This window comes from Pseudopodoces humilis, chromosome 23, assembly GCF_049639895.1.
Source record: "Pseudopodoces humilis isolate 2021_Gansu_Grassland_sample_001 chromosome 23, ASM4963989v1, whole genome shotgun sequence".
NCBI classification, from domain to species: domain Eukaryota; kingdom Metazoa; phylum Chordata; class Aves; order Passeriformes; family Paridae; genus Pseudopodoces; species Pseudopodoces humilis.
Genome location: NC_142222.1, coordinates 5390372 through 5404858, shown reverse-complemented (window position 1 = coordinate 5404858; position 14487 = coordinate 5390372). Strand labels below are relative to the sequence as shown.

The 14487-nt window shown below is 47.6% G+C and overlaps 1 protein-coding gene across 1 annotated transcript; it reads right to left on the bottom strand.

The window, feature by feature from the left end:
- Positions 1–4262: 4262 nt before the first annotated feature.
- Positions 4263–14487, bottom strand: GUSB (glucuronidase beta). Its single transcript, XM_005525963.3, has 12 exons — positions 14248–14487; positions 12533–12721; positions 11956–12137; positions 11353–11495; positions 11000–11187; positions 10165–10317; positions 9486–9664; positions 8948–9094; positions 7872–7956; positions 6230–6406; positions 5626–5761; positions 4263–4500 (listed from the first exon to the last, which is right to left on the bottom strand). Exons 1-12 carry the CDS (start codon positions 14479–14481, stop codon positions 4343–4345), a joined length of 1971 nt encoding a protein of 656 aa, XP_005526020.3. The 5' UTR covers positions 14482–14487; the 3' UTR covers positions 4263–4342.

Sequence of the window (14487 nt, the reverse complement as noted above, 5' to 3'; positions counted from 1 at the left end):
TTCTGTAATTGGTGCTGTGCTGCTTTTTGCCCTTGTCAGTTTGAAATATGAAGAATTCTAATTGCATACCCATTTATTTAAAGAACTAATTTAACTCCTTTTAGCATTTTCATTCTCAAACATGAATGTCAGAGAGACACTTCCATTGTAGGTGGATTTTAAACACTAAGGATAAACTTGACTGTGAAACGAGCAGTGTTTCCATAGAGCAAAACAAATTTGGAGATCGAATTCACAAAATGAATATTTCAATTACTACTGAAGTAATTCTGGTTTGTACCAAGGGTGGAGGTGGAAACTGCTTTTCTGTACAGAGTTCTGTGGTGTGAATAACATCTGTTGCATGTAACACTAAATGACTTGTCCCTCATCCCACAGTTAGCCAGCAATTCATTAAATGAGTTTCGTATTGACCGGAGTACAGTTAAAGCTTGTCTTGATGTTTAGTTCTGTCTCTCAAATGCCTTCCACTTTGATATTAAGGAGAATGAATGATGTTGAATTGGTCCCTCAAGGCTTGGCTTTGTTCTCTCCCAAGCCTTGAGGCAGTAGCAGTGTTTAATGTGTTGTATAGATTTTATTTTGATGCATTTCTGTGATCTACACTAAAGGCATCTTTTTTTTACCCAAGGAAGAGGTGAACACTTGCTGCCTGAAAGTTGCTCCTATCTCAGAGCAAGCAGCCATGAAGACAAGTCTAATCCATGAGTACTTGGTCCAATTCCTGGGGGAAAAAAGAGGGAAAAAAAAGCCCCATCAGCTGAAAGTATTGGTGTTAACTTCACCGTGTCTTGTGCTCGTTTGTGTGGGCATAGTCTGTTGATTCAGTTTGTTTAGTAAAAATGTTTAGGGCCAGATTTTCAGCAGTGGTGTCTGCAGTCCTTGTTTGTGTGCACATAGGGAGCAAATGGAGCTGGAGTTTAGGCTCTGGGAGGATTTGCAGCCACACTTTGTGCACGACCTTGCAAATCTGATCCTTAATTGTGAACTCTCTTGTCTTGTGTGCTTCCCTTGCAGTTACTTTTTACTGGAAGTGATTTGTTAGAAATGGCCCCGATTTCTTCTGTTTCTCTCTCGTTCTTCAGAAATGCAGTTGGCCTGAATAAAGGGCAGAATAATCTTAGCAGGAGAAATTTGGACCTTTCTGCTTCCAGTTCTTTTGACTCTTTCCTTGCTGCTCCCAATGATAGAAACAGCATCTTCCAGTAAAATGGGTTGTGATGGAAATCAGGAGTGCAGCTGTGCCCCCCAGCCAAAACGTGGTGGCAAATGCATGCTTGATATTGGTTTTACCCTTACAAATCCAAAGGCAAATCCTAAAAATTCTCAAGGATGCAGGAGTCTGGGTAAAGGCAGGTAAATGATATTTGGGCTGGCAAGGGACAGGGGTGTGTTACAGAGATCCTCGTTGTGGTTTCAACACTCAGGAGAATGGACGGGATAAAATACACAGTATCCAAACAGAGGTTCTGAATTTGGGCTCTTCCTGCCCCTCTTTGGCTCTCTCAGAATTCCAGAATTCCTTTGGGATCACAGAATATTCTGAGTTGGAAGTTCCACTGCGAGGAGCGGATCAGAAAGACAAAAAACCGCATCCCAAAGCCTGCTTAGGAATTCAACATTCCTGAAATCCTCTTACTGTAAGGGACTTGCTAGTCTTTAAGGCCAACAAAGCGTTTGAGTCTCGTGGAGGAAATTAATATTCCTGGAAGTTTCTAAAATATTTGTGACACTGAGGCCAGTGAAACATTCCTGAGCACTTTTGAGATCCGAAGTGACAACAGATCTCTGGTGAGGTTTCTGAATGCTGTAGTTTGCATTTTTGTGCTGCTGTTGAGTGTCAGTTGTTCCAGGAGGTTGGTGAGGTGCTTCAGGCAGTTCTGCTCCTAATTTGTGCGGGCTGAAGTCAGAGGTTGGATGGCTTTGGTTCTGCCAATGTTGTTTAAACTGATCCAGAAAAGATGAAGTATTCTGTTACCATAAAACTGTATTAAGCATGGCCTAAATATTAGGTGTTTGTTCTGTATAGTACATCAACTATTTATTCCCAGTGCTTTCAACTCCAAATCCAACACCCATTTAAAATGGAGTCATTGGGCAGATGTTCCTTTTCTCAATATAGGCTGAGAGATTCTCTCTTGGAGGTTTAGGATACAATTTTGCTAACAGGTAAAAAAACTATGTAAATATGTACGAATTCTATTTGTTGCACATAACTTTTTTTGGTATAAAAAAAAAAAGAAAAAAAGAAAAAAAAAACCCAACAAAAATAAATGTAGAAATTACCTGTGGATGTCTTGCTGCAATCATTCTTATGCTGCATTCATGCAGTCCAAACATAAGAGCTTGAATGAACCCAACCAGAGGCCTTTTTGGACTCAGTCTGAGCCTTAGAAACTGTTTTTAATGTCAGTACTGTAATTCTGTTTTTAGAAATTGTACCAAGTCGTGTGGTTTTTTTTCCAATACCTTGTATGTGTTTAGCAGTAGAAGGGTTAAAGCACTTGATTCCCCCCAGATCCCAGTTTTCCCAGTAGAATTCCTGCAGCTTTGTGTCTGGCTGAGCATTGTGTGTAAAGGCTGAGCAGCGTTGACTTGAGGCTTTCACTGTTTACAGTTCTTTAAGCAAAAAAAACAAGCCCAACATTGTGATTTTTATCACTTTCTGCTTTATTGGGGCTGCTCAAAGCTGGTCCCACAGACCACAAAATCCCTGGGAACTGCTGTACGTGTCCCTGGATTTGGGGAGGGAGCTGCTGGGCAGGGTTGGGTTTGTTGAGAACAAGCAGGAATTAACCCTCAGATTTTGGGGGGGTTGAGCTGAGCCCTGGTTTGTAAGGAGTGACCAGTGTCAAATCCTCATCTGTGTTTTGGTCAGGTCTGTTGAAATTGGGGAAGAAAATGAGTTTTTAAGGATGATGGCTAGAGATGGAGAAGTTGAAATTACTTTCAAACACTGCTAGTGGGCTTAAATATGGGACCATGGTGTCTTTGAACAAATGTCTTTTTATTGTGCATAGTTTTATATTCTGGGGGTTTAGTTCTAGAGAAAATCTAGGCCTAGCACAGTGTGAGGAACGCTGTAGTGTTGTTTCTTTTCCCTTAAAAACACAAGAAAAATTGTTGTGGAGTCTGCAGTGAACATCTGTGTCCTTATTCTGCTAGGGCAGGGTGGAAGGTGCTGTTGGTTCCTCGTGTGCCACCTCTGAAGGGAACAGAATTTGGCCACCACACAACAGAAAAGAAAATATTTTCTTTTTATGGTCAGATTCAGTCACTTCCCTGAGCCACTCACAGCAGAGGCAGCTGCAGAACAGGGAGTGATGGCAGCAGTTTCACCCGGAATCTGTGAATTCCAGTGATCAAACTCCAGAACTGTCACTTCCCAAATGCATTGGGCAGCCTCTGCTTCTGTTGCTCTGCTCCTTGTGATTTGGGACAATGCTGGGAAGTTTGCAGACTAAATATTTGAATTTTTCTGTGTGTGCTGGTGTGATCCATGCCAGGCTAAAGCCCTAAAGGGACATCACTGAAGCAGCACCAGGATTTATACCTGGCCCTACCCCAGAGGGCTTCAGGCCACTCTCAGAAACATTTGGAACAGAATTTCCCTCTGGGCTGCTCTTCCTGTGATGACATTTAATATGAAGGAAGCCCTTCCACAGTAGAAGTGGCATTGTTAGACACAGCTCGTGTCTAATAGTGGCCGTTTTGGTACTGTAGAATAAATAGATTTAAAGTTGAGTTGATGTAGTCCCTCCCTCTCTAACATTCCACCTTGCTGCTGGAACAGGAATTCCAAACTCTGTTGGAGTATGTTGGGTGGTTCACACCCTTCCTGGCTGCTGGGAATGCTCAGGATTTCTCACACATCCATCCTGTCAGGCCAGAGCAGCTGCACAAACTCTGCCCCTGCAAGCCTGTGGGCAGTTTGCTGTCATCTCAGTAGTGTTAACTCTTAGAGGAGTTGAACTGGAAAAACCTCATTTGCTTTAGAGGGATGTGATGTTCATTTAGAGTAACTTAGATTTTGTTTTAAGTTCAGCATTGAGTTGTATCATGTATTATTTGTAATTTTTTTGCCATAAACAGATACCTCAGTCAGGATTTCTTAACTTCAGCTTCTTGAAAGTATTTGTCTTCCTGCCTGGAAACAGGAAGCCTCCAGACATGGCTGAGCAGAGGAAACAAAAGTTTCTGACCTGCTTTGCATCACAGTAACTACTTCAGGTGGATTAGAAATTGCATTGGACTTGCACGACTTGAATCAGGCATAAAACTTATTTAAACAGAAATTTAATAACAACTTTGACATAATCCCCAGCCACTAAACCCTTTGTCTTCATTTTAGGAAGAGGGAATGTGATGTTATTACAGGAGGAAGACAGCTTGATTCATTTGCAATCTTCCAGTATCTGTCTCTAAGAACAAATGCGGCTGCTTTAGGCTGGCGCTGGCGGGTGAAGATTCCTTTCTTGTTCCCCAAAACTCGTGTGGTCCCTGCAGAGAAATTATAAAATAAAATATATAAACCAAGCTCTTCCAGGCCCTGCTGGGAGCTGTTACAGTGTAGGTACTAAATCTGGCCAGGTGGAAGAGACCTCTGCACTTTCTTCTGCACAGTCAGGTACAGCAGGGAGCTTGGCAGGATCCGTGGCTGTGACAGAGCAATCCAGCTGCAATTCCTTGTTTTTTACAGCTGGTGAGCTGGGACATTTAATTGGGGTGTGCCCTTTGATCAGTGTTATATCTACAATAGATTGGCTCCACCTTCAGATTGAATGGAGGAAATAATGACTGTTTACTGTCCTGTGTGGTGTCTGGATCCTTTCTGCCTGTTTTAATTTTCCTAGGAAATGAGAGAAGATTGCAACACATAGAGAGACTGGAACTGCATCTGTGTGACCTTGTCTACATGTTCTCAGTCCTTTTTGATGCTGCTTTTCTGGCCACTGCCATCTCTGAGCTTTCTAAAGCCTGTCCTGGTGCTCTGCAGGGTATTTTAGTGCTGTTCCTCCCTCTCACTGACTGCTCACCACCCCAACCCCCTGCAGGTGGCATAAGCAGAACAGGTTCATTACTAGATCTGAGTTGTGATTGTTTAATTTCTGTGGGACTGCACTGTAAATGAAGGAATTTCCCTTCCTTTGTGACTGCACTTATCTGCATTGTGGAGTGTCACAGTGAGACAGCTGTTGTGTCAGTGTGGCATCTGCTCCTCTACTGCTAAACCTCTACCAAGTTCATATGGATTATTTAAGGTGCTCTGTTGCCAGGATAGCTGTAGGTGACACTGGAAGCAATAGAGATGTCCCTGACAGCTGCCTGAAGCTCTGAATTGAGGGTGGCCAAAACCCAGGAGCAACCTGGGTTCCTCACAAGCTTCCCCTGTGCATTGTCTCATGTTCCTGGGAGCAACTGTGAAGGAGAAAGGATGAATTAAGCACAGGCAGGACCTTCCCTCTTGGCTTTGGTCATGCTGGATCTGGTGACAAAACCAGCTGTGCTCCATCCTGGTGAAGAGAGGGCCTTTTGTCCTACCCTTCAGCACAGTCTTTGTGTGGCTTCAACCACTCAACTCCCAGGGAGGATGGAGAGGCGTTTGGAATATAAATAAAAGCTCACCTTGATTAGTCATGAAATCAGCAAAATTCCAGATGAGCTCCCCGACCACGTACTCCTTCCTCTTCTTGTCAAAGATGGCGTGGTACTCCCTGAGCATGGCCTGCTGGTACTCCTCACTGAACATCAGGGGTGGGTCCTGCAGCCAGGAGAACAGGGTGAGGGGACAAACCATCCCAGCACAGCCATTCCCACTGCCTGAGGAGCTATTCCTGAACAGAAACTCTGTGGCTGCCTGGTCTGCTGGTTGTGCTGTGTTAACATGGCTGTTGTGACCATTAGCAAACACAAAATTCCAGGTATTTCCAGGGGGAATTCCCTTGGTGGCTTTTGTCATGTCAGGGACAGCACCACAAAACCTCCATTCTCCAGGGTTTGCTTTCATTTAAGCATTTTCTACCACTGCCAAGGACAGGTTTTGGAGTCCTCTTTAAACAAAGTGAGTGGCAAAGCTCACTGGTTTTGATGGAGCAGGATCCCAATCCTGGAGCCTTTTGGACACTAAAGCATCTCACAGCAAACCAGGCCCAGTGGTGCCACCCTCTCCCAGTGCCATTTTGCTGCCTTGTAAGAGCTGTTTCCATCTGGCAAACACCACAACACTCACACTGTGCAGCCCAGGCACCGAGTCTGCTCCATATTCACTCTGGATAATGGGTTTTTGGTAGGTTTTATACCAGTTCTCAAACTGGGCTGTGAGCTGGACTGGGATCACTTCCAGGTGGCCTGGGTCATGGTACCAGGAGAAGTAGCTGTTCACACAAATCACATCCACGTAGGGAGCCTGCAAAAAACAAGGTGAGAGTGTTTTGGCACAGACTTCAACCTTCTCTTGTAAACCTAAATTCTCCTTTGGATTCATTTAATGGAATCCAGGTTTATTACACGTGGAAAGAATTGTTTCCCCCATCACTCAGGCCCTCCAAACATCATCTCTTTCCCAGGAAAAAAAAGAGAAAAAGGATAAATTTAATAAGCTAACAGCATTAATCTGGCAATTTTTCTTACAGATTAGGAAGTAACAGCAAAGAGTTAGACAAGATCAACACGTTTCATTCTCAGGTTTGTTAGAAGTTTTTTTGTTTCCAAGATGTCTCTGGCTTGCTGGTACATTTAGATGTACTTTTTCTTTTTGAGTATTGGAATGTGATTATCAAGTGAGTGGTCAAATATTTTGACTAGCAACTAAATTTTGTGCATCAATGGTGCAATACTAAGACTAAAGCATTCTGCAAGTTATTTGCCATTTCTACCACATGGACAGTGTGATAAAAGGGCACAAAGCCCCCTCAAGATAAAGTGATGTTGTATGTAACTTGTTCAATGTTCTCTTAACATGTTTTGTAATAAAAGAAAAAGAAAAAAAGTTCTAATATCACATCAGTGTATGAGATCTGTTCTTTGGGTTTGTTTGCCTAAGCCTCTCCAGTTGGGCAGAGTGGGAATGGGACATCCAGAAGCAAATTCCTGCTGGGCTCTTTCAAATTTAAAGCATCAGAGGTTTTGTTTTTTTCTGGGGTGGGGAAGAAAAACCTCAGAGTTGCAGCCATTCCTGCTAATTAGAGCACATTTTAGAAGAAATCCAAAGTGTAACCTGGAGCAGGGATGTGTGGCAGCACCAACTCACCTGCTAGAAATGATTATTGTACAAGGATCTACCCTGGAAACAAACACAGGTGTTAAAAAATCCTTGGTCCATGCTATGAAAGGCCCAAAAATCCAAGGAAAGTGCCTTTTGGTTATTTATCCAGCTCTAGGGCTTTAACTGTGGAGCTGGAGGAGCTTTTAGATTACTCAACACAAAGAGACATCTGCCAAAGAAGATCTAGAGCAGTTTAAAGCAGGAATTAAAGCAAAGCTTCCTTCCTTTAGACTTCCATAAGGGTTGTGAGCATTTTAAAGAGGTTTAAGCTTTGGCTTAATTGCAAGTGAAATTCCTGAGCATTAGTAAACACAATCAATGGCACAGCAAAGCATGACAATATTTATGGAATTCAGGGACATAATCCTGCACACAAAGAATTGTTCTCCTGCAGATCCTTTTTGTTGCACTACAACTACAGGATAAGAAGATTTCTACTAGAAACAAAAACATAATTTTTCTTTAGCCTTTCCCTGCTAAATACCTCCTGTAAATTTAGGGAAGGAGGTGAGGAAAGGACTATAAAACAAGAGGAGGAAATTTAATGTATGAATTAAAAACAACAACAACAACAAAAGAAAAAGCTAGAAAAATGAAGCAAACTTACACCATGATCAAGAGCGTAATTAGCATCTGTCACAAAGGTGACTGGTCTGGAGGGGTCGAGAGCTTTAGTGTGAGCTATCACTGTCCTGTTTGCAAACAGTAAAGCAAGAGTTCAACAACAGCGTGGAGAAGCACAGCCCCCTCTCCCCAGGCTCTCTGTCCTTCCACCCACAGAGCTGCTTTTGATTTAGCAGCCAGTGTTCTAATGAAATAAAGGGAATATCTGCCACCTGAAAGAGAGCAGAGTGGAAGCACACCAAGCACAGGCACATGGGGTGGTGCCAGCAGCTTAGAAGTTGAAGGGATAGTTGAGTTTGAGGATGAAACTGTAAAAAGGGCAATGGGAAGTTTCTGAACAACTCCTGGGATGTGTTCTTGAGGCTCTGTGCCACAGCAGGCAGAGGTTGGATGCTTTTGAGGAAGCCCTGAGTGAGGGAGATGGGACAGAATGGGACAATGAAGCTCTGCTGCTGCCCTGACACTGCAGGAGGGTGGTAGAACATCCTGAAGAATGAAACTTCACATTTCTCTCTTAATGTACCTACAGCTCCCAGGGACAGCCTGCTGCCCATTACACAGCTGCCTCTGGGCTCTCCAAAGCTTAAATCTCTTTAGAAATACAACCAAGGGGACTGCAGGGACTCGAAGCAGTGGCTTTGAAGTGGGGAGGCACAGAACAAATAAGCAGCACTAACTGCAGAACCTTGTGTTCACAATGAAAGGCCAGTTATTCTACAGCTTTGCTGTAATTCTCAAAGGATTCAGCACTCATCTGCCAGTGCTAACAAGGAATGTTCCATTCTCACCAACATTTTACTTAACCCTTAGTTCAAGAAGAGATGCTCAAACCAAGTGGACTCCTGGTAATTTTGTGGAGCCTTGGTGGTTCAGAACCAACACGCTGGGACAGTTCTGAGCATCAGTTTGACACATGCAGCCGTTCCATTTCAGTTTGCATCTGCAGGTTCAGTTCCAGGGTCCCCAGAAAATGCCTGCCCTCCCTTTACTACCTCTCTGTGCCATCCCAAAGGAAGAAGAGGCTTCAGCAGCCAAGAGATGAGGAGCAGAGGCACTTACTTGAAGTAGTGAGCAGCTGGGGGCAGCTCTGACGCCGGCTCGTTGGCCACTGACCACATGACCACTGAGGGCCTGTTCTTATCCCTGCGGACCAGCTCCTCCATCACAGCCAGGTGATGCTGCAGGGACTTGTTCCCAAAGCTCTCTCTGGAAGACAGAAGGAGATGAGGCTGTAAAATCCATCCCCTCTGCCTTTCCCTGTGAAAACTCGGCCTCTGGGCACAGCAGAGCCTTGATGCTGAGGATGACTGAGGATGGCTTCTGCCCTATTTCCACAAAGTTTGCTGCACAGTTCAGGGCCGTGGTTTGGGCTCATTAAAGGAGCCATGTGGCAAAATGTGGCAAAATGCCCTCTGCTTGCCCAACATCCCGAGGCACCGGTGGTGCAACCGGAGATTTCCAAACGGAGCAAAGTACTCCCACTATCAGCACAGGGTGTCCACTGAGGACAAAAGTGTCAGAAGGGTAACGGGACACTTGGAAACAGCTCAGGGAGGAGCAGAGGAGCGAGGGGCAGGGCATGCTGGGCAGCTCTTACGGCAGTTTGATGCCCACCCCCGGGCTCTCGTCGATGACCACGATGCCGTAGGCGTCGCACAGGTCCATGATCTCCTCGGCATACGGGTAGTGGCTGGTGCGGAAGGAGTTGGCCCCCAGCCAGCGCAGCAGGTTGAAGTCCTTCACAATCAGGGGCCAGTCCAGGCCTTTGCCACGGATCTGGGGGGAGAGAGAAATCGCCCCTTGTGAACACAACTTCCCTGCTTGATCCAGCCCGACAGCCACTGGCACAGTCAGAGGGGTTTGGGTTGGAAAGGACCTTAAAGCTCATATCATTCCACACCTTCCACTAGCCCAGGTTGCTCCAAGCCCTGTCCAACTGGCCTGGAACGCTTGCAGGGATGGGGCAGCCACAGCTTCTCTGGGAACCCTGTTCCAGGGCCTCCCCACCCTCATGGCAGAATGACTGACTGTCAGCGTGTCTGACTGAAAGCTCTGGCTGGGAGATGCTTCAGGGTCTCCACCAGCACATCCACGTGCCCTGAGGGATGCCATGACTGTGGCAGGACCAGGCATGGTGTCCCCTTAGTGCTTAGGCTGGGAGGAGAGCGTGAGGAAACAGCTCCTGGGAGAGGAGAGGGGAGGGGAGGCAGCGCAGGTGCCACCTCAGCAGCAGGAGCTTTGGCCCTGGGTGTCCCTGCTGTGGGTGCCACACTTACATCTGCATCCTCGTGCTTGTTGACGCCGTGGAAGTAGAAGGGCCTGCCATTGATGAGGAACTGGGTGCTGGTGACGTGCACAGTGCGGATGCCGACTGGGAGCGTGTACACGTCCTCCAGCAGCGCCTCGCCCACCTGGGCCTGCATCTTCACCTGCACATCCAGGGAGGAATGGGAGGGATCCTCAGGGGGATGCCCAGAGCTCCCTCCCCATCTGTGAGGGAGATTTTGGCTCCACATCCTTTCCCAGCCCTGCCTCAGCACACAGCCAGTTCCTCACTGCTGCTGCTTGGGGGGAGCCAGGTCTGACTGAACACAAAATAGAAATGCAAGGTGTGGAAGCTGAAGGATGAAGAATCCAGCCCCTGGATAACCCTTCTGGCACTTGCTCATCTCAAACACTTCAGTGTCTTTTCCCCATAGCATCCCCCAGGCCACTTCTGTGCCCTGGACAGAAAATGCAATCATGCTGACTGACACATCACCTGCTGGGGACTCAGAGCAGCTCACCCTCCCCAGGTTCTGCACATGAACATCACTACTGACCCCTAACTCCCTCAGAAGCTCCCAGGCTCGAGCTAGTGAACTCATGATCTCCTCGGAGGGGATGGACTGGACCCTCAGTGTGAAGGGCCAGCACCTCAGAGCACACTCCAGGAATGCTCTTCTCTCTGGCAGACTCTTCAGGAGCTGCCAAAGCTCGATTTGATTGCTGCCTAATTAGCAGAGTCACTCTAGTCACATGCACAGGGCCCGTGAGAGAACAGAGGATGGGCCCTATGGCAGTGCCTTCACCCTATGAAACACACACAGAGAGGAGGAAATGCCACTTTACCTCCAAGGAATACAGGTATCCAGGGTTCTCGTGCATCAGGTAAGGCCACCAGAGGTTTGGGTTGAGGACTTTGAGCTCTCCCACTGGGCCATCAGCTGTAGCAACCACCTTCCCCTCTTGGTCACGTAAACTCAGGGACAGGGAATTGGCTGTGCTGCCAACCACTACCACCTGATACTGCACCATGGCTGGCTCAGGAAACAAAAGACAATCAGAGACTGCAAGAGGACAGCTCAGCCTCAGGAAAAAGCCACCAGGAAACAAATTCAATCAGACTCATGCAGGATATTTTCCCTGCTGCTCTGGTCACCTCCATTTGGAGTCTGAGGGAGCTGTAATTGCTCAGGACCTACCAACACTGTCTGATGAGGTGGTTGTCACAGTGATGTCATCGATGTAGGCAGCAGGAGTGGTGTACAGCACAACTGGGCGGTGGATTCCAGCATAATTAAAGAAATCAAACCTGGTGTTCTGCACAAAATAATTCTTGGGGTACCTGAGTGAGCAAGACAGGAAAACTGGCTGCATAACACTGCTGAAGGCAGCATGTGGATGCTGGCAGTGCAAAATAATTGTGTAAAACATCTTTATGACAGGCTGGATCTGTCTTTCTCCTGCTACACTGAAGGATTTTGCAGTTAACAAAGAAGTTAACAAAGAGCTTGATCCTTCAGGAGAGCTGGTACTTGCAGCTTCCAGCTGAATCCAAGCTTCTCAAACCAGCCCTTGATTCAGCTTGACAAATCAGCCAACCTGAGCTCCCTGTGCACACAACAGATGCAATAACTCACTGCTGATTCCCCATACCACCACAGCTTAAACTCCTCGCTGCTCTACCAACAGAATTCACCACAAAGACAACCCCATGGAGGGATTTATGAACCAGCAGTTGAATAAACCAACCCTCTCCCACACCCCTGGGATGAGCCCAGCAGTAAAACAGCCCAGGAACTCGCCTTGATTTGTCAGTCATGTACTGGATGGAGCCTGGGGGCAGCGTGTGGGGGGTCAGGGTGTTGTTGAGGGCGACGGTGATGCGGCACAGGGTGTCTGGGCTGCCCTGCACCACGCTGCTGATGTCAGCCTCAAAGGGCAGGTGCCCCCCTTCGTGTTCCACCACCTGCACCCCGTTCACCCACTGCAAGGAAAGACCCAAAAAAAATGGGTTATTGGGATTCTGCAGTGAGCAGAGCACGGAGGAGGGAAGCTCAGTTACTAGGAACACCTGAGCTCTTGATCCTCAAAGGATCTTTGAGGGAACAATCTCTTGGTCTTTGCCAGGAGCTAGGTCTGGGTGACAACAAGTGTCACTGAGGGACACAGTTTGGGGCAGAGCCATTAGCCAGGAAATGTTTAGTTACCAATCCCGAAACTGCAGAATCAGAGAAGAGAAATTACAATTCATTCTTGCTGGGGGAAAACAGGCACGAGCTCAGAAGGGGATGCAAAATCGAGGCAGGGACGCATTTGCTGAACAAATCATAAATCTGACTTCAGTCCAGGCTAATTTAGGAAGCCCAGGGCCGCACGTACCACGATGGAGTAGTAATGGGCACTCCCGAAGCGCAGCACCACCCTGGGGGCGGGATCGCCCTGCAGCCAGCGCAGGGGGAGCAGCACCTCCTTCTCGTACCACACCCAGCCGATGTAATTCTCCAGGCTGGGGTCCTGAGTGATGTCGTTGAAACTGGCAGGCACTGGCATGTCAATCACAGGGCCGGTCTGGCAGGAATTACATGGAAAAATAAGGAACAGAGTTTAAAAAGAGTAATTTTACTACTGGAGGTGTCCCCTTCCACTGACAGCCTTACAATGCCTTTGCCAAGGGGAAATCCTTGGGAAAAGCTGTTTAAAAACTGCTGAGATCGCTCACAGCTCCTACACAAGCCCTAATTAGCACCAGGCACAGGAACCTGCCTGTTCCTACAGGAAGCAGCTGCTCCTTTCTTTTCCCCTCCTGCTGTGCAATGAAATGTTTTCATTAATGGCTCTGGCATCACGGAATCAGAGAAGTGAGTGGGGAAAATCCCAAGGCCAAGTTGTTGTTTCAGTGGGAATTTTCTCCTGCACAGCTCAAAGAGCAACGTGGAGGTTGTGGTGCTGTTTGTCAGCTAAGAGCTGTAGTAAAAGGGTAATAAAATAATAGATATTTTGGGCAGTAATAGATATTTTGGGATATTTTCCTCCCCATGGAGACTGGGACAAGTTCAGCCTTTCTCACTGTATGAAAGCAACAGAGATTCCTTGGGATTACAACAGAATCCATTCAGTTGCTTATTCCAATATGAAGATTAGAGGGAGGCAGTGTCACAGGACATTGAATATTGAGGAATCCAGATGCTGTTGCTAAACAGCATGTTGCTGTTCGTTTTCAGCATTTTCTGCACTCGGGATGTTGCACAAAGGAGTCCTGCAGCTTCTCCTTTCCTGAGGAAGCTTCAGGAAACGGAATGAGGAAGGTCTGAGCACTCAGGGTGGGCATCATGTGCGGGGCTGACTCAGCACTGGCACTGCAGAGAGCCCAGTGCCCTCATCAGAAAATCCTAGTGGGAAAATCCTTGGATGGGGAGGAGGATTTTCTAGTATCTGATGTAGGAAAACTCTTGCCTGTGCTGGCCAAAACCTGTGTACTCCTTCAGGGTGATTCTCTGAGGTCTAAAACAGGTTGAGTGCACCCATCTAAGCCTCCCTTGGAGGGGGCATATTTCAGGATTCCTCTCCTCTGGCAAAACTTCCAGCAGCACATTGCCCTTCAGCTCTTCTCTCCTTCCACAATCCGGCACCAAAATCGGCCAAAAGGCTAAGAATAGAAATAATGAACGACTTATCCATTTTATGCATAAAACCCATTAATCTTTTCTGTCAGGTAACGTAGTTAATTTCCAAGCAGATCCCAGCCACATCAAAACTTTTCTACCAGCACTCTGAAACTTTGGAATAAGCAATTCCCGGTGCCCATTTTTGCCGATTCTGTGCTGCTGGAAGCTCAGCGCCGTGCACGGCCCTGCAGCACGGGACAGCCACGGGTGAACGGGCTCCGTTCAATCGGTGTTTTCCTTCGGAGCAGCACCGGGGCATCATCAGGGCCGGCTCATTAGGAACCGCCTCGAGAGAAACCCGGGCAGCCCGGCGGGGAGGAAGGCAAGGAAAGAGGAAGGGAGAGAGAGAGGAAGAAAGAAGCGGAGCCCCCGCAGCCCGGCTGGGAGGGGAAGGAGCGCAGCCCGTCCGTGCCCGCCGCTCCCCGCTACCTGCCGGAGCGGCCGCCGGTACCAGCGCTGCGCGAAGCCGGCGTCCCTGCCCGGAGACAGATCGGCGCGGAAGCTCCAGAGGCCGCCGAGCTCCCTGCGCTCGCGGGAGGGGGTGTCTCGGGGCTGCAGCATCCCGGCGGGACCGGCCGCCAGCCCCGGGAGGAACAGCAGCAGCACCGGCAGCAATAGCGGGCATGGCCCGGCACCGCCGCCGCCTGAGGCCGCCTGCGCCATCTTGGC